General features: G+C 35.6%; 1 protein-coding gene across 1 annotated transcript in view; it reads right to left on the bottom strand.

The window, feature by feature from the left end:
• Positions 1-20467, bottom strand: part of TUT7 (terminal uridylyl transferase 7) — a 32548-nt gene that overhangs the window by 9112 nt on the left and 2969 nt on the right. Inside the window, exons 3-22 of the mRNA XM_058823355.1 lie at positions 17453-17628; positions 16791-16907; positions 15890-16067; positions 15324-15412; positions 14340-14391; positions 12642-12711; positions 11663-11789; positions 10827-10946; positions 8746-8877; positions 7820-8000; positions 6330-7465; positions 6054-6204; positions 5286-5372; positions 4314-4414; positions 3746-3803; positions 2931-3034; positions 1836-1925; positions 1637-1750; positions 1451-1528; positions 49-226 (exon numbers count right to left, since the gene is read on the bottom strand). Of these exons, the coding sequence (XP_058679338.1) occupies positions 49-226; positions 1451-1528; positions 1637-1750; positions 1836-1925; positions 2931-3034; positions 3746-3803; positions 4314-4414; positions 5286-5372; positions 6054-6204; positions 6330-7465; positions 7820-8000; positions 8746-8877; positions 10827-10946; positions 11663-11789; positions 12642-12711; positions 14340-14391; positions 15324-15412; positions 15890-16067; positions 16791-16907; positions 17453-17628 (3339 nt within the window). The remainder of the gene's footprint in view (positions 1-48; positions 227-1450; positions 1529-1636; positions 1751-1835; positions 1926-2930; positions 3035-3745; positions 3804-4313; positions 4415-5285; positions 5373-6053; positions 6205-6329; positions 7466-7819; positions 8001-8745; positions 8878-10826; positions 10947-11662; positions 11790-12641; positions 12712-14339; positions 14392-15323; positions 15413-15889; positions 16068-16790; positions 16908-17452; positions 17629-20467) is intronic.

Here is a 20467-nt window from a genome sequence, read left to right as displayed (position 1 = left end):
TTCACGTTAAAGAAGTTCTGTATATTCCTGTATTTTATATGATTTTACCTTCAATTACAATATATTTGGAGGTCCACTGCTTCTTGAAAGTTGTAAGCAGATTTTTTCTCCTGATGCAGATGACATGCTCTTTGAAATCAAATTCTTCTGTGTAGAATCGGAGAAGTCCCAGCCACAGTTGCCCAGCAGATTCAGTGTTTTTCCCATAGTCTGGCCAAACAACTGACTAAAATGACAAAAATATTGTTACATTCAGTACTTACATTAAGCATTTTCATGATTTTCTTTATGTATTTTCAACATTTATTTTATACAGAAAAACAATGGAGTTACACTAGAATACTTCCTTTCATTACTTTTATTCATAATCCAATATTGATTTTAAACAGTATATTTTTTAGTCTATTAGTAACCAAAGTGGACAATTAATAGAACTTTTGGCACTAGGCTTTGCCTCTTAAGAAAAGAATTTATCAATTCACTTTATGAGTCTGTATAAAACAAAATTATTCAAGGGAATTAACCAGATATGACCAGATACACAGGTGGTAGCAGTTATCTTCATCCAAAGAGACAAAGAACAATTAATGATCCTTAACAGCTTAAAATAATTTTGTGATCTATTATTTCAGATTTTGGAGGGTTTTTTTTCAGAGATGAATTACGACCGACCATATTCCTAAAGCTTTACGACACAGGAATAGGATTTTCAAAACAGGAGCTACTCCACTTCCATTCCTGCATTTGTTCTGGATAGAATTAATTTTTTTCTCAGTAGCTGGTATAGTCTGTGTTGTGTATTTAGCATAAGAATAATGCTGATAACACTGATAACACACTAATATTTATCTGCAGCTCAGTAGTACTTACCCTAATGTCATGGACTTTCCTGTTTCCCACGCTCTGCCAGCCAGCAGGAGCACAAGAAGCCAGGAGGGAGCACCACCAGGGCAGCTGACCCAGAGCGGCCAAAGGGATGTTCCATGCCATGTACATGAACTCAGAGGGAGTGGCCAGGAGGTCCTTACTGCTGCTGAGGGATGGGCTGGGCATCAGTCAGCAGCTGCTGAGCACTTGTGTTGGGGATCTCTGATTTCTCTTGGGTTTTAGTCCACTCCATCTCTTTTAATTACTACCATTATTACTACTACTACTGTTATTATTAACATCATTGTAACAATTAAGACTATGAGGACTATTATTTTATTTTGTTTCAATTAATAACGTGTCTTTATTTCAACCCATAAATTTTACTTTTTTTCTCTTTTAATTAGCTTTCCCACCAGGGAGGGGTCTGGGGGAATGGGAGAGTGGCTGTGTGGTGCTTAATTGCCAGCTGGGGTTAAACCACAATATTCAAACTCTATATTAGGGAAGACTGTCTTAAAAAGGAATTTCTACTCATTTGCCAAGCTACAGACAACATTTCCAATTAGCATGATTTACTCACCAACTCCTCTAGCTTATCAAAGAAATATACATTCCAGCCATCAACCAAAATTTCAGGCTTTTTTGGTTCTTTGTAGATCTGAAAGAGTAGTATTAAAACTCATTAGAAGAGCCTTTCACATTCAGCACTGACATTCTTCTGATCAATACCATGTCCAGTTACTAATTTCTTTACAATATACTGTACCTCTTGAAGAACAGGGATGACTGGTGGATTTCTCTGTTGAAGGAAATAAAGCACCATAAGAGTATATGCGTAAGATGACAGGCTACCTCGAGATGCATCTCCAATGTCACATATCTAGAAAAAGAATCGTGATTTGTATCTTTCATGGTGATCATCCCTTGCTGAAGGAATTACTGCTTCTAGAATGCCTGAAACATACCTTTGTAAAGACTTTCATTGTGTAACACAGGTATTTTACTCTAGGATCAATAGCTGCGTATGATGACAGAAGTCGGGTATTATGCAAGGCCTACAAAAATAAGGAAGTCATGTAGAAAATAAAGAAGCTCTGAAGTTATGAAGAAAATAAGCTGAAAACATGAAAAAGAAAAACTCTAAGGTGCGTCATCAACTAATACATATGTGAAGCCCTGTGTAGGAATATATATTGAGAAAGGAAGCACTCAACAATGAGGTTATCACCCATTCTTTTAAAAGCCTATCAACTTCCTTGATCTGTATGGAAGTGGTACAAAGTAGCATTCACAGAATAAGACTTCAAAACAAGAAGCATTAATCTCCTACTACAGTTTCAAAATATTTGGTAGAAGGTAACTACTTGAACCCAGAGATTTCAGTCCAGATGTGTGAGAGTTACCAACGGACACATATGAAAGCATAACTTCAAGGAGAACACTTTCACACTTAGTGGTTGTCCTCCTCAAGACTCCCTCTGAGCTCATAAAAAAACTGTCAGAAAGCCTAAAAATTGTCTCTACGGCTTCACTTTCCTTTGCTGTTTCAAGGAACAGGGTTTTGAAAATTAGAGACATTGAAATAAACTAAATCTGTTTTTAAAAAGTTTGGCCAAGAACACATGGATTGGTTTTGTGTGTGGTTTGGTTTTGTTTTTCTTTTTACTTTCTAATATGTTACAGTTCAGGCAAGCTGGGTTCAAAATTACTCTTTCAGTTCTCAAGGCTAAGCAAGAGCCATGATGCTAAGTCGTCTAAAAAATCTTAAGTTAGTTTATTTTGACTCTCATTTGAGAAAGACTTAAAATACTTAAACCACTGTTTCTTACTATTACTAATAGATTTTCTCAGGAAGGACAACTCTGAAATGACAACTGTGCAGCTGACTCACTCATAGTCAAACAAACAAAACCAAAAAGGTTTCTTTGAAACATCAAACTGCAACAGGTAATTGGAAACAGCTGCTTTTTGAAACTCAATCAAACAATCACTTCAGTCTCAAGAAACAGATTCTCAGTTTTTTGTTACACAACATAAAATAAAAAAGGAGGTAACCTTACCAGAGTATTATATAAACTGATGTCTACTTCAAGACCACTTCTGACATGGAAAAATTTGACAATTGGGACTTTAGCAGTTGTTATAGGCAATACATTTCTTAAACCTAGGATGAAATGTTTTATTACTGAATGGCTACAATACAGTCCTACACAGTATCACTTAACTTCCAACTGTAGCCAAAAGGCTACAAAAGAAAATCTTAGTTGACACCAAATTTGTGTATTTCAGTTACATTTTAACACTGATTTCAGAAATTTATCAAATATCATCAATCTGATAAACATAGTTTATATAAATTTATGTTTAGCCCCCTCAAAAAATAAATAGCAGTCTAAATAAGAGTGTAGAATTTGTTTATAGAAAAATAAGCTTAAGACATAAATGACAGTTCATTTCAACTCATTGGAGATACAACAAAATGAGCACTATAAAATTCATGATTTCTTGTAGAAAAAAACAAAATTCACACTGCAGACTTGTATCAGAATATCTTTTACTATCAACTTCACAGACAAGTACATAATTATTAAACTGAAGCCTCAAGTCTTAAATCATTATTTTTATGCGTGTAAATTAAAAACATACTATCTGTCCAGATCAGATGTGGTCCAATAACATAATAACCTTGAATACCTATATATACAAACAAAAGTAAATCCAAATGTTCACAATATTCAACCTCACTCTTACTAACAAACTCTTTTATGTTATTTGTATCTTAATGATTTTCACCCACAGTGCCCCAAAATCCTACCACTACAGCAAATGAAGTAACGAAACCATAATAACTTATTTTAATTTTCCAGAAAATTACCTGACTGTTTCTTGAGAACTTTTGCTAAATCTTCAATGATTCTGATGCAATCGAGTCCCTAAGACATTAAGAAAAAAAGCTGAAAGCTCTATCTGCTGCAAGTATTTCAGGCAACCTTTTATTATGTGCCCTTAAGCTTAAAGCTGTATAATCAGATGTTTCATGTTATACAGAATTATGCGAATACAAGAAATCATTTCAAAATGGCATATGTAAAATCAACAGCTGATAATGTAATAATGGAAACTTTTCAAAAGCTGATATTCGGCATGAAAGGAGACTGATATGCTCTTCCATTTTTTGCATTCCAGTAGTTCATGCAATCAAGAATGTTACTTATCTGCACAAATAAAGCTAGAAATGCAGAATGTGGGAGAAAACTAGCTACTTCATTCTTATACTCCTCCCTAGGGCAACAGTAAACACCCCCAAAATAATCTGCCTCAGTGGTACCTTAGTATTTCCTTCTAATATTAAAACCTTTATAAAATAATGAATTGGTTATGCTAAATACACAATATAAGAAAATTCTGCATTTATATAACCACAAACCAAAATCTGAACCTACCTCAGCAGTTTCCAGACCATCTATTGTCATACAGATATCAAGATCACTTTGTTTGAAGCCAAAGCCATTTTTTGAGGAGCCAAACAAATCCAGCTTGGTTCCTGTAAGGCATGGGTTATATTACGGCCATATATATCAACAAAAATTATCAAATTATATATAACACAGAATCTCAAATTGTATGTAGCTGCAAACCACTGCATGTATTCTAATACAGGCAAGAAAACATTGTATTTCTGTAGTACATGAAAACTTTCTGATTAACATTGCTTATGAGAAAAGAATATCTACTATTATTGATTTAAATAAGCAGTCTGACAAATCCAGAAACAAGTCAGGCTTTCCAGTAATTAAATCATCAGCATGCAGGTTCAAGCTGACATCTGACTGAAAAATGTTTTGTACAGAGATTCTCAGGGGATGGGATATACCTGGCTCCAGCCAAAAAAAATTTTTTTTGAATTTTAAAAGACCATGAACTGAAGTTCAGGTGTTACAGGTAAGAACTCCAGAAAAAAACAAAGGAAAAACAAATCAAATGCCTCGGTTCTGTGAACAGGCCAGATCTTGTGGCTATATTTTAAAATATTCCAAGGCCAGTAAGTTTCAGTAGGAAGTACTAAAATAACCTTGTTATTTGTAAGAGCAGTTACAAAAATAAGTTTGATTAATAGTTAAAATAACAAATGTAAAACTATTCCACTTCTGCTTGGATTGTTTCTTCCTTAACTTGCTGTTGTTCCTTCCTAGTAATGTGTGCTATATATGAATAAATGAAGAAGTTCAAATTTAAAAAAGCCTGAAAAGACTTAGAACAAAAATTAATGTAATGAAGCATTCCAATGCTAAGCAACAATATGGGTTAAATATTCAAAACTAAAATGTTTGTTGTATTGAAATTATGTTTTCTTGGAAAACACTCAAGTATGAACAATCAAAAATATAAACACAAAGATAAAATGGCCTAATTACCTGGGAAATCCTGTCTAATGAACATTTCCAAGCTTCGTCTTATATGCTCTCGAGCATGATCTTCTACTATATTTGGAGCAAAATCATCTTTAAAAAAAGAACAAAAAAAGACAACAATTTAGGCAACTACTTTTCACGAAGAGCAAAGATTCAAGTGAAAATAGAGAGGGGTTTACAGTGGGGCAGGGGAAGGGAAAGAGAAAATTCACATGTGAAGGAAAGAAAGCAAGGATGAAGTAGAAGAGAAATACCTGCTCAAAGAAAAACATTAATTAGACAAATAATGCATTTTGTCTGGTCAGAAATGGCGAGAGAGAAAGGAGGAAAGTTGGGTCACTCTGAAAAGAACAAAAGTGGAGAAATGTTACAAAACTGTATTTTTTCACAATTTTTTCTAGAATACTGAAGTGTTTTTTTATGAAAACTACAAGTTAAGGAACAGTCAACATAATTCAAATCAGACAAATACAAAAGCATCAGTCAAAAACTCCACCCAAAATTAGATTTTCAGAAAATGTATTTTCCTGTATGAGTAATCTACCAACCAGTTGGAAGAAAAATCTAAACACTTTCTAGTTCTCTAGATAAAAACTACTCAGCAGCTCTTTAAGAGCCATTACCATTAAGCCAAATTGTAGAATTGTATCTAAGAGTTGGAGGCAATGTAGGAAATAAACTCTCACCTTATAACACTACTAGTCTGTGGGCATTACGTTTTTTTTTTCAGATTCTTTTTCTATGGCACAATATTCAAAGGAAAAAACTTACGGTAACACTGGACACAAACTTCATCTAGAATAACTGAAAACTTGGGTGGCAGTGGTGGCAGTGGGTCAAGCTCAATTTTCTTGAAGTCTTCTGGACAATCATTCTTTAAATGACCTTCCCGTTTGCACAAGCTACATACTACTGTAGGAGACTGCATGAGCAAGAAGAAAGATTAGTTTTAAAAACTATGGTACTTTAATAAATTGGAGCAACACTTTCATATAACTTCTAACAGAACACAAGCAATATGTTTATGCTCTGATACAGCTTGCTTACCTTGCCCTTTGTAAATGCTTGTTTACTGAATTCATAAAAAAGTTCAGATTCTAAGCACTGCTCTACTGCTGTGGTCTCTTCAGAATGGCTTCCCTTCTCAGTATGATATTCTTGACTCAAATTGTTCCTCAGAGGTCCACCTACACTTTCTTTGAATTGTTTTTTTTCATATTTACTGGGGATGGAAAAATCATCTTCTGACACTGCATCATCATCTCCTGTATATGTGTTATCTAGTTCAGCTCCAGCTCTAATGGTAGCACTGCATTCTCTCTGGTTTAGAAGAGTTTGTGCTTCCTCTTCTTCCTCTTCATAATCTGAGTTAATCATTTGGGATATCTGACTCTGTGCTGAACATAGGAATTTTTGTGGGGATTCATCCAACTCATCAGTACCTTCAGTGCTACTATACTCATCAATGTCGATCTTATCATCTGTTATACCACTGCACTCCAAGCCAAATTCATCACTCTCTGTAAGTGCAGTGTGTTGAAAACCTTTAAAGTCTGAAATCCTACATGTATCTAGTTCATGCTCATTCAACATAACAGGGAGTTCTCCACTGTCACTGTCTTCATCAATTCTCTGCTCAGCAGCCAAAATAGTATGCCATTGTCTTTTTTGTTGTTCATGTTCTTCCTCTTCCTCCTCTTCTTCATCTTCATTTTCACTCTCTGTCTCTTCACAACTAGGTTTAAAATCCTCATTATCTCCAGAAATAACTTCCTCAATTATGCAGTCTGAGTCTTCATGGGTAATTCCCAGATTACTTATATCATCAGCCAATTCTTCTTCTGTGAAACTTTCTGAGCCATCACACAGTTTTGAAGGACCAATTTTATGTTCCCTGGGAATAGGTGTATCCTCTGTTATGCTATCTTCTATTATGGCTGTGTTTGTTCTACCAACCAAGTTTTGCAAGTCAGAATCTTCATGCTTTATAGCATCTTTTCCATAGTCCAGCATTTGAGATTTCTCTTCATCTGCATTTGAAGAGGGTATTTTGCCCCATTTTGCACTTTTTTTGTGAGGCAAGGCAAAATACTTGTAAGTTGCTCTCAGACAGTGAAGAACATACGCATACACTAGCTGGCTGTTCAAAGTTCTTGCCACATTCCTTTTGACTGAAAATGGGTCTAGTAAAAAGAAGAAGTGAGCCACCAGTGAAAGAGTTAATTTCTTTAAAGAAGAATACACTTATATTCTTACACAGACTGAATTGCTAGTAACTCTTAAACATTGTGTAGAGACAGTAGAGACACAAGATCTACAAATTGTGCTGAAAACAATCTTTTAGTTCACTTAATTATTTCTGATAATGTTTAAAATAATACTCAATAGAAATATCAAATAGATGTTTTAAAAAAATATTCTAACCAGTCCAATATTAAAAATTTCTAAGTTGTAACACTCAACATTAACAACCAAGTCAGCACCTTATAAAAATTAAGTTACAATTCTTTGAAATTTGTTGAGAGATATTTATATACCTTCCACAGCAATGCGCTTTTTAGGCCAGTCCTTTAATTCACGAGACACTGGTTCCTTGAGTCGAATGCTAATAACCAAATCAGCCATATTGAACTCCAAAGCATAGAAACGAAGCAGTTCAAGCCACAGCTGACCAATAGGTGCTGAACACTGCTGACCTACATCAAACACTAAGGGAACCTGTCAATTACAGAAGAAAACTTTAAATAATATTTAGTACACAGGTGTTTAACTGTTTCACTGCTACGCTTCCTTTATGTCATCTGCAATCTACTGTGGCAGAATTTATCATTGGTTCTTGACTCCTGCAATTGCAATAAAAACTGCAATTAAAGAATTGGAAGACACAGTATAAAGCTTCAAAATGGAAGAGTGCAGCAATGGTAAAGAGTAGCATCAGTGATTAATAAAAATTGCTTCTTTAAGTGTTTATGCCATAATTCATAGATTTCAAAGAAAGAAGCGTATCTCATGTCACAGGACAGAATGGATTATACAGCCTATTTTTCAGCCAAGTCTAGGCTGAATTTTTAACTCTCACAACATGCAATAATTGTGATACTGTTTCTTACAAAGTTATTATAAGAGGAATAATTTGTAAGAACAGTTCAAAGCAAAGACAAAATATTTTTCATATGCTTAATCTAATTCCAAGATAAAACTGCTCCAACTCTGTAAACTAGATTCTCCCGAATAGATTAAAATTCAAGGTCTTATCAAAGAGTTTGAAATTATATCTATTTTCCTGCCAGCTCTTTAGCACCAAGAGCTCAGCACAACAGACCTTGAAGCAAGCAGATTCTCAATCTCTTAATTCAGCTAATGGTTTTGAAACATAAGCACAAAACTGAAATAGAGGGTTGTTCTTTTCTGAGAACAGCAGTGTCTGCTAGACTACTACAGAAACAAATTTAGAAGTTCAGACCTTGCCCCTTCTAGGGGAAGTTTCTTGTGGCAAATCAGATTCATCAGTGGAGTTATGCTCCCAAACCACAGCATCATTCTTGACTTCTCTCAGATGAAAATTAGTTAATTTGTTTAATGAGAATCCTCCAATCTAGAGGAAACAAAAAAAGAAACACAGAGCTAAACATCATGTGAACTTTAAATTTTAGTCCCCACACTGCAGTAGACCGAAGTTTAAAAACAGCTGCTCCACATCTAGAATATGCCCCAACCTTTTCCTCTCTTGTCCTCATACTTCTCTACAAAAAAACTCCCAAGAGCTCAGTGTTCTTGGAAGAGTGTGCTGGTGTCCACAACTCAGGAAATACAGACAGTGAGGTGGACTGAAAACTGGATGAATGGCAGATCCCAGAGGGTTGTAATCAGTGGCATGGGGTCTAAACACGGGCTTGTCATTAGGGGCGTCCTACAAAGGTCAACACTGGGCTGTGTTGTTTAATTTGTTCAGCAGTGACTGAAACAAAGAGACAGAGGCCTCCTCAGCAGGTCATGATCACACAAAGCTGGGAGCAGCGGCCAATACCCCAGAGTGCAGCCTTGACAGGATGGAGAGATGGGCAAAGAACTGTCTGAAATCCAACCAAAGCAAAAGCAGGATCCTGCACCTTGGGAGGAATAACCCCAGGAATCAGCACAGGCTGGGAGCTGAATTACTGGAAAGCAGCTCTGAGGAGAAGGACCTGAAGGTCCAGGTAGACAGCAAGCTGTCCATGAGCCAGCAGTGTGTCCTGGTGGCCAGGAAGGGCAATGGTGTCTTGGGATGCATTAGGAAAAGCATTGCCAGCAGGGTGAGGGGGGTGATCCTGTCCTTCTACTCAGCCCTGGTGAGGCACAACTGGAGCTGTGTCCAGTTCTGGGCTCCTCAGGGCAAGAGGGACATGGAGCTCCTGAAGTGGGTCTAGCAAAGGGCTATAAAGATAATTAAACGACTGGAGCCCCTCACTTAGGAAAGGCTGAGGAAACTGGGCTTGTTCAGTCTTGAGAAGAGGTAACTGAGAGAGAACCTCATCAATATCTGAGGGAAGGAAGGGTGTCAAGAGGATGGATCCAGGTGGTTCTGAGCAGGACAAGAGGCAGGGGCAGAAACTGATGCAAGATGTTCCACCTGAGTATGAGGAAGAACTTGTGGCCATGTACTGTGTGGGTGACCAAACACTGGAACTGATTGGCCAGAAAATTCTGTGTCATGTAACCATTTCTTTGCACATTAGACAAGCATAAATATGTATCTTATAATTATATGGCCATATACAACAGGACATTTTTCTCATCCAGTTCAGAAAGTGCACGTGCTTTTGAATGAGTCAGGAACGTAGTAGATATAATTGCCAACTGAAAGGTTCTTGTAATTAGTTACAGGAAATGGAACATGTGTGCTGAACATAACAAGAGACTGTAAGTATAAAAATGGGTGCAATGAATATAATTGAATTGGAATTCAATTATTAGAATTGAATTATTGGAGTTGTATTACGGATGTCAATCCATAATCCAGAATTGGATTCATTATTGGCATCCATAATACAACTCCTGACATCAAGATGCATTTTGGTTTCTAAACCAAAGAAATATATGCTGTAAACTCCTAATGTGATCCCTTCTGATGGTATCAGTGCACCAGTGTGTTCCCCAACCATGGGCTAATTTTTGGAGAATTAGATGGCAAATTCCAAGATGTTGTTTTGGGATGTAGCTATGTAGATTGAGTTCTCAACAGTCTGGAGGAAAGGCTGAAAAAAATGAGGAAGTAAATTGTTGTAAAATGCATTATTCAATGCCCACCTCCCCTTATTCACAGAAGGGGCAACAGAGCACTTAATCCAGTGACTAGGATTGTGAAATGCAAACTTACAGTCAGGCATAATAATGTTAAGTGTAGCCATTGAAAGAGGATGAATTCACACATGAATTCACACTCTTAAAACCTGCAGAAATGGCTTGCTTATGGCTTGCTCAGAGGAGCATAGAACTGACAGATAATATACCACCACAGGCAACTGATCCTCCCATTTATACTATTCAGTGTATTAATACACATACCCATGATCCCAAATAGACTGGCAGAAAGGGCTCTTTCCTCTGTTGTAGAAAGAAAATAACCATTAAAGCGAACACATAGGGTGACAAGCCTCCCTCTTCAGGACGATCAATACAGCATAACTGTAAAAACAAATTGTACAGACATTAAAGCTTCAAGTGATACTATGAAAAATATTGTTTTAATTACTGTTCAGAAGTCAAATTGAATACTACAGAAACTCAGATATCTTTGAGCTCTTACCAATGCAATTTTTTTCTCAAGGCCTGCATATTTACTGCAGTTATGGTACACCATGCTACCATAACATTTTCGGTGCAAGACCCATAGGACACAGACTGGCAAAACAGACAACATAGACCACATTTGCAAAAAATGATAGCTCCTTCTGCATAGATACAGTAGTATTTCAATTTTTGATATTTTAATTGCAGACACATAAATTTCAAAAGTTATGTTAATTCCCAAGGTTGTTTTCATCTACAATAGAGACAAACAGTTTTTCTTTTTTTTCATGATGGATTAAGATTATGAGAAACTAGCAATTCCATCTCATATACATTCCTCTGACTAGTCTGGTAATGGAGCAGTATACTTACAGTCTGTATTCCACTGAATGAAGCTTAAAATTCCATTTTTGAAATTTACTAGAACACTATCACACAAAAATGTAGATTTTATAAATTATACTATTATTGATTTATTAAAACTTATGTCCTTATTTTAACTGTTTTCCAAGGGCTGTTTCAACAATCATTTTCTAAACCATAACTACAGGCACAATATCAAAGTTAATTCACTATTTATTCACAGATAAGGGAGTACAAATGACTCTCACCTTTGCCCAGTACCTGAAGGCAATCACTAAAGGTACGATAGTAGGTTCCAGCTTTCCAAGTGTAGCCAAATGGTTTGTTGTCAGACAAGCATTCTCATTCCCTGCACTCACTTTACAAATAAGGCCACTAAAATCCAAAAAGAAATGAAAGATCTTTAAGGTTTTGTAACACCCATAGGTCAGAAAACACCTCACAGAACAGTGTAGCAGAAGGCTGTAGGGAAAGACTTGACAGCCTCTCAAAGACAGCATCTCTGCATGAAAAGCAGCATGCAATACTAATTAGATTTATAATTAGGTTAAGAATATATTATTATAATTTTCTGTACAAGTGTTTTAAGATACAATTCAAATTTATGTATTTTTCTAATATTAATTTACTGAATTGAAAAAGTTACAGTATCCATTTCCTTCATGAAACAAAAATATCTTCCCACACCACTCCCACCATCAAACAGTTTCTATGCTGTTTTCACACAACATAAAATATTTTTAAACACTGAAAAATCAAGGTAGCACCAAATAACTGGTAATATTTTTATTAGTAGCTGTTTATAGAATGTTTCATGAATCTTAATTGACATTCATCAAATGGGCAAAATAAAATATTTTTCACTTTTCTCAAAATACAAGCGAAGCTAAGCAAACTGTTCCTATCCTTACAGAAATCTATAATTTAATATGGTATCTACTCTACCTATAAGAAAGGAAAGTTTCTGCTTAAGCAATAATCCCAAATGGAAGGGTAAGGGTACATGCTGGAAGCCATAATGGTTGAAGGGGTTGGGAAATACACAGCTGAGGACAGAACAACCCTTACCCTCTTATTCTAGGCTAGGAATGACTTGCCCATGAGTGTTAGTTTGTGTTTCAAGATCCATGGAACTGTAATAATTTAGTACAGAAAAGTCATTTATCAGGTGGTAACATAATTTACATTGCTATATACTATTAGAACACACAAAGTGACAACCGAGACCTTTGCTTTTCTCTGCACACCACCACTGGTACTCTAGCATGGAAATCTGCATCAACTTCCGTAAAAGATTCTAAATGGGAAAAAGAAAAAGAAGAAGCCACATTAAGCATGATGTGATAAAAAATACGTTGAACTGGATGAAACTAGAGGAGTACAGGCAGAATTTCAGCTTCTAATATAATGACTAATATTGAGAAAAATAAAGTACATGGGATAAGAAGAATATGGTCTATACGTGAAAGACTGTTAGGAAAATACTTAACAAAATTCGTATATATACAGTAGGTAAAATTAAGGAGGTATATTTTGGTTAAGCGGTGGCTTCAGTAATTGAGGCATGCAGAGAGACCTACAACAACTATGGAACAATATTAGAGTGAAAAATGAAAAAAACCCCAGTGTTACATCACTTCTATATGGAAAGTAACTTTTTCCCCTGGTTATCTGACAATCTTTTATGTAAATATAGAATGGGCTTTCCTACATGATATCCTTTTGCTATGCTTTTTCTCTTTTTTTCCTTATTCTTTATATCATTCAGCTGTCAGCCCCCCTAGTCCCTTCTCTTAGTGATGCTGATTTGATCCAAACTAGACTTATTTTTTGATAAACTACGGTTTCACTGGGCCAGGAGGGGAGGAAACTGTCAAACAATTTTAGATACTTTACTCAAAAATTCTGAAATGACAATATTTTTGTGGTATTACTTAGCCAACTGGACACCTAATTTCACTGAAAATTATCTTGCTTTTGCAACTGAGGTACGTCAAACACTTAATACTCTATTCTTGTATCTTCTCACTCAGAGAGAAGACTCTGCACAACATGTTAATGCAAATATTAGTTGCTTTTGTGACATAACAGTGATCCTAATTTCTTGAGATCTGGGTCTTCTTCCTCTAATGAAATTTTAAAATAACCCCATTGTCAAAGACCTTAATGGTCCAGATAATAAAATGCGCATACAATGATGGTGGGGATGCCACTGCAAAAATCTGGATCAGTAAAGAGACATATTTTGAATCATATGGTGTGGTTCCCCAACTGTGGGCCTAAAGCAAGGCAAGAAAACAGTGAAGCTACTTTTTGCAATCTGCATTTAAAAATAATAGAGTTTTCTTTCCCCCTGCCCAACATTTCATTTTTTTCTTGTCTGCATATGCTTGAATTGGTTTGAGTTAGTGCAGTTTCTTAAAGGATCTTAAACTTTACTTCCTTGTATTAATGCGCAAAGCTATCGGAAAAAAACCCTTGTGCCTGTATGTCATCAAGGCCATCATGTGCACTGACAGACACGTGCAGGTAATTACAGGAAGAGAGACCACAATGTGAAAGTACATTACTGGGTTTCTGTTACGTATGTTAAAGAACTTTGGCTGCTTTCTGTACTAGGCATGGCTAATAGAGCACGTGGGCAGCAGAGTCTACCTCATGTGTAATGACATCTTCACTCATAATGTAGAAGAAAGCCTCCCTAGAAATGTCTCACATCATCAAAAATAAGAGGACTTCAGCCCTTGTAATACTGAATGTCAAACCAAAAGTAGTTTTCATAATGTATTCTTTTCTGCAGTATTATTCAGTCTCATATCTTTCTAAAAAACGGATAGCATGTGATATACCTGTTCAGCAGGGGTGAAATTCAACAATACTGAACAGGAATAGTTTAATGAAATTGAGAAGGCAATTTTTTCTTACCACTGTTCTGGAGACTTTCTTGCACAAGTAAGAGAACATCTGGTTGAGTCATCTGTCAATGAAAGGAATAAAGCTGGTTTTGTATCAACCACCTGTCAAGAAAGTGATTTTCTACAGCTCAAATTTAAAACCACCTCTACGTGTACTTCACTATTATTAAGTTGTATCAAAAGGAACAGGAGCTCTGCTTGCTTTGAAGGAAATTGTTCCTGAAGTTATTTTTACCTCTATCAAAGACTTGGTTATGGTAAGAAAACCCCTACCAACAGAATTATTGTTTCAGTGTGCCTAAATATGACTGAATTCTGACACAGTGGACTTACATCATGTTAAAGACTGGAATTATGGCTTTTTAGAATTCTATGCACTTTATGAACTTAGGTCATTCTTGGTTTCCTAAAGGAAATGTTAAATTCTAACAATGTGACTGCCAAATCAACTACAGAAGGAGTAAGTTTAAGTATGGAATCATGTCCTTAATTCCTTTTCAATGTTCAAGCACAAAGACACATAAAAAAAATTAACATGACAAATAAAAACATTAAATTACTCCACATACAAATAACCATGAGGTTTCATGGCTCAGATATGATCTAGCAGTCAAAATGTGCATATGTGAATATATCAATACAAAACCAGGAGCAGTACTGAAACAAGATCACAGAAGTGTTATTTTTTCCAGCTGTTAGAGAATACAAATAATCATCTGTCTCAGAGGACTGCTAGAGTACAGATGTTTTAGGTGTTTTCAGAAGAAGTTTCAACAAAACACAAAGATGTATTACACTGCCTGATGACTACTGCTCTATGAAGAATGTTATTTTAAGACCAGACTGCCTCTATCTTACCCAAGGGGCTTTTATAAAAAGTGTTACTACCACACTATAAAAATATATTTACAATATAGTCTACATGAAGATGCAAAACACCAAAAAAACACATTCAAACCCACTAACACATACTTAATAAAACGGCCTTACTTACATTGGCAGGAAACTGGGTATCTATGTTTAAGTCTGAAGTTTTGAAGCCAAATCGGCTATAGGAGGAGCCATACAATCTTAATGAACACTCTGCAACAAAAAGAATTATACTTCATTTACACTATGCCTAACTCTAAGTCTGTAGCTACTTACAGCACTGCTAATAGATCTTAAACCTACGCCTGGTTTTGGTAAGCACAGGAAAAGAAAAAAGGTCTTCAGCAGCCCTGAACTGTTACTAAATCCTGCCTCCAGTGCTGTTGTTGGTAAAGGCTTATCATGAAGGTCAAATCCTTCCCATATCCTTTTTGTCTTCGCTTTTTACTACAGGCCTGTTTGGGCCATGAAGACCATTGTAATTTAATTCTGGAACAGATTTATATTGCTACATCAAGTTGTTCAACTGACTAGTAACTAAACATGCTGTTTTAGAATTTAGAGAGTCAGGGTTTTTAATTCAGTTTTCATTTCATAAGCTGTTGGGGATTTTTTTTTTGGTCGATTTCCCTTCTGTTCAGTTTTTGTTGTTATTTTGTTTTTAATAAGTTGGCATATTGCAAATAATACCTGGCAATTTTTGACGCAGCAAGTTTTCCATCATTGTTTTAATGTTAAGCCTTTCTTCTAGATCTTCATTACTTAAGCCAAACTCCTGCACAACATTTTCAATAGCAACACCGATAGCTTGTATCTGGGAAGGCGTTGGAGGAGGAAGAGCAGTCAGCAGTTCTTCTTCTTGCTTTTCCTTTCAAGATAAGACCAATGTTTTAATGAGTTTCATGAGTTGCTTTACATACTAAAATGAATGCCAACAACTCATCCCATGTAATACTACCACCACGAATTTTCCAGGTAATGTAGATAATTGGAAGCAATAAAGAATCTGATACTCCAGGAGACTTCAGTAACATTCAGAGATATATATACATGTACTTAGCACATTTAAAAAAAAAATCACCAATTCTTTCATCACCTATGAAGTGTGAAAAGGCAGGAGCTCAAGAGGAAGAAACAGAAAATCTGCATAAGACATATTTTGTCCACTTCAAGCAAAAAAGTAGAAGATGTTAAAAAAAAAGGTAAAATTGATGTTATGCTGGAAGTTATTTTGAAGCTTATGCTCAAAACAAACCTATTTCCTTTACATATAAATAAATCTGTAATATTCCACAGGTGCTTCATTTTTGCAGTATTTCTGAACTGAAATATTAATTCTCACATATAGGTTATAACTTCTAATTCTTCCATACCAACTATATTTGCTTATTCCTACTGCTCATTGCGAAGTCCAGGTCCCAAGCTTATTATTTTCATTAGTATCACTATACAATAGATTTTAAAAAGATTGAAACAAGGTAAAAACTGAATGTGGAATGGTTTTAAAAGTAGTGCAGTTTCACAATTTTTAATGGCACAAGGAAGGTTTCATTAAACTATAGTTTATACTTTTTTCTTGTTCTAAACTCACCTTTAAGCTTTTCTTGTGTCTTTTTTCTTTAATATGCTTATGAGCAAAAGCCACTGACTCAATCAGAACGTCACACAACTTGCAGGTATATTTTGCTGATGGGTAGCTTCGAGGTTGCTAAAATAAAGACAGTAAAAAAACACCCTTAAAATATATATAAAAGTATTATTTTCACTTCATTCAGTACTCTTGCTAAGTTCAATGGATTAACTCTGAAACATATACTCACTCACTTTAGCTTTCTTCACTTGTTATTTGCCATCAAAAAGTTTGCACATCAAATATAATGTCAGAAGAATTATATCATGTCAATCACACCCAACATCTTATCTTTTAGAGGAGAAAATACTAAATGCCCATGGAAGAATATATTAATTGAAGAAACAACTAGTCCAGCAATTTAATTAAGATCTGATGTCATTTCAAGAACTAAAGGAGCAGTCATTTTTTTGAGTTTGAACTGTTACCAATGTTTTAGCACAAAAACCCAAAAGAAAAACCCTCCTCTTTCTACCACTCATTAACAGCAATATCGTTACTTAAATTCTGTAGCTAAACTTTCTAGCTACAACCACAGATATTGCTCAAAGTGTACCATCTAGAATACACAAAAGTACAAAAAAATAGGAGAGGTCTATCTGTCCAAGTAAAGAGAGCAGCACCTTCTTCAGTCTATAAATGTAGTCTCGCTTCAAGCGTTCTTCAGCTTGCTGCAGTCCCAGAAGTTCTTTTGCTGACAGCACAGATTCATCTATGACTCGATCTTCCATTTCATTGTGATCGCACTCATCTTTTCTAGTTCTTCTCAGTCTTCTTGATTTTCTAAGCTTCTTCATTTCTTATAGAGAATTATGAGAGCAAACACGTCAAATAACTGCAAACTGCAACACAGCATTTAATTTTTTTTTTTCTTAATTCCTAACTTGAGAGTCAAAGAAAGCACAATTCACCTACCTGGTTTGGTTTCACAATTTGTCCTGTGCAAGTTGGATAATGATAAGTGTATATTAGTATCACAATCTACAGGACCTTTGTCCCAAACGACAAATAAATTAATTTATTTGTTCCACTGAAGAAAATTCCCTTATTTAGACACCTCTGCTAAAACTGGCCAAAAAAGGGAATAGAACTAAATGCAATAGATACACCTGTATGTCATTACATGGAAAATACAGAGTATGTCCAAAGATTTTGGGATGCCTGGCTAGGTTTTGGCAGTCAAATAAGCTAGACTACAAGTATGACAGAATTAAAAAGTGTAGTCCAATCTGAATGATTTGTAAGACCTAGCAGCACTCTGGTATGGCACTGTTGTGGTTTAGCTCATATATGACAATTTATTAACAAAGAATTATTACCACTGATAATGTAATTTGTCTTTCAGCTAAACCAGTATATGGAACAGTACTACCTTCACAATATTAAATGAACAAGTGGAAAAAAGTAAGCACCACTGCTGGCTAAAGAGACTAAAGAATGGACTTGCGAAGTATGTGCACATTGCTTTAAGAAACATGCAAAACTGTCATCATTATCACAATAATAAAGCTTAAAAGCTTGTTGTGTTTACAGCAAAAGGTCTGGAACAAATTAAGCTAAATACCACTTCTACTTTTAAGCAAATTTTTGAAGTAGAAGCTGCTATTGGCCCCTGTAAAAATCATCTCAGGAATAAATATACACATCAGATTTTCACACCTTGCCTTTCACTTGTACAGCTATACAGGACGTCCCAATGCCTGGGATTTCTAAAGCTCCCTTTTTCCCAAACTTTTATCATAGCTTGAGGGTTTAATTTGTAGTAATTAAAAAAAGAAAAGAAAAACCAAACAGATAAATTCCTCTTCCAAATACCTTAAAAAATTTCTTTCTCATGACCACAATTTTTGTCTCTGATTGGCAAACGCTAGCAACAGAGTTGTGTATTTGTGACCAGTTATTTGATTCAGTTCACTATGCAGCATGCATGTATTAGTGGTGTAAACAGTATCAGGGCAAAGATGGTAATATAATTTCTTTCTTTCAGCTGCAGCACAAGCTAAGCAGCAATAAAGAGAATTTAGTCCTAATAGGGTGTAGAAGGAATCTCCAGGGAGCAGAAATAGAAGTCTGAACCTTCACCACATCCTACATTTCTGCATCAACATTTCTGCTCAAATTCCTAAGATGTGCCACATCTGTTTCACTGCATTTTGTAACTAATCAGTGTGGATAGAACCTGGAGGTATATCAATGTTTTCACAGAAAAGCAAGTGACAACTACCTACTTATCAATTGTTTCACTAGCCAACAAATTACTTAAAAAAATTTACAAACTAAATAAATACTTCTAATATTTGGTAGGTACAACAGTGACAATCTAATTACAGGCTAATGATTAAATAAAGTACTAAAGACCAGTGTCTCAGAGATTTTGTAAACTTCCTTATGAGCTACAATAAACAAAAGACATGAAGGCAATGAAAAGGAAAACTGCACAAAATATTTCAAGTAAATGCTAGAAGAAACATTTTTAGTAATTTTGCTACTTGACACAGAACTTCTGAAGGGACCTCAAGAGGTGAGCTATGCTATGCCTGTGCTTCACAGCAGGATGAAACAAACTCTGTCAAATCTGAGCAATGCTCAGCTAACCTGTTCTTAAAGGCCTTCAAGTATCTTTTCCATGAGCTGTCCAGACAACCTCTCCAGAACCTCCCTAGCTTTACCTTTAGAAACTTGACCTTTATTCCTTATCTGAATCTTTCTTGCTCAATTTTAGGCCCATTGCTTTGTGTCCCATCTACTGGAAAGAAACAATATAGTTTACTAATCAGCTTTTTACAGCTTCCTACACAGACGATTGCTACTATGCCTCCCTACCCTCTTCATTTTGAGAAATACTGGGCATTCTTTACAGTTTGAATAGCTTCTGTTTCCTACATATCTTGACAACCTTCTTGCTTTTCTTTGCACAGCTTCCATTTTATTCATACAAGTGGGGTGCCAAAACTAGATGGAGGACTACTCAGAAAAAGGGGTACTTCAGACTGTGAGCCTTTTTTCATGCCTCACAACCCCATGATAATGACTACTCATTATCATCTTCTGATTCACTATCATTTCAGATCCTTGTCCAAAAAAAAAAAATACTTTATGGTAACTTTTCCTCCTTTATTTGCACAGCTAATATTCCTGAAACAATGGCATTTACATATCCTTTGTATTTCATCCTATATGTAGGTCATTTCTCCAACTGTGCAAAGTTATTTTAATTAACCTTCCTGCTGTCCTGCATTCCATTCCTACCAGCTCCACAGCATATTCAATTTTCAGAGCACACAATTAATAGGTCTCTGTCTTCATTCATCATTGCAGTAGTATAACAAACACTGAATGGAATAGAATCCTCACTCACTAGATGTTCATTCACTACTTTCTTTAACTGACAAAATCTTTAGTAGTTTCTGGGTATAGTTACCTAATTAGCTCTGCAAGTCTCTTACATTAATTTAATCCAGATAACTTTCCACTAGTTTACTTACAGAACGGTCACATAAGAGTATCCAAAGTAGTACAGTACTAGTACAAGCAATACCTACCAACTGCCTTTCCCATGTCCACAGGGGACTGATGTTTATTTTAAATAAATAAATTAGGGCTTGGCATACCTCTAGTAAAAAATGCATACTTATTAC

This window comes from Ammospiza caudacuta, chromosome Z (genome assembly GCF_027887145.1).
Source record: "Ammospiza caudacuta isolate bAmmCau1 chromosome Z, bAmmCau1.pri, whole genome shotgun sequence".
Lineage (NCBI taxonomy): Eukaryota > Metazoa > Chordata > Aves > Passeriformes > Passerellidae > Ammospiza > Ammospiza caudacuta.
The sequence above is the reverse complement of the archived record's forward strand: the minus strand, read 5'-3'. Positions and strand labels throughout refer to the sequence as shown.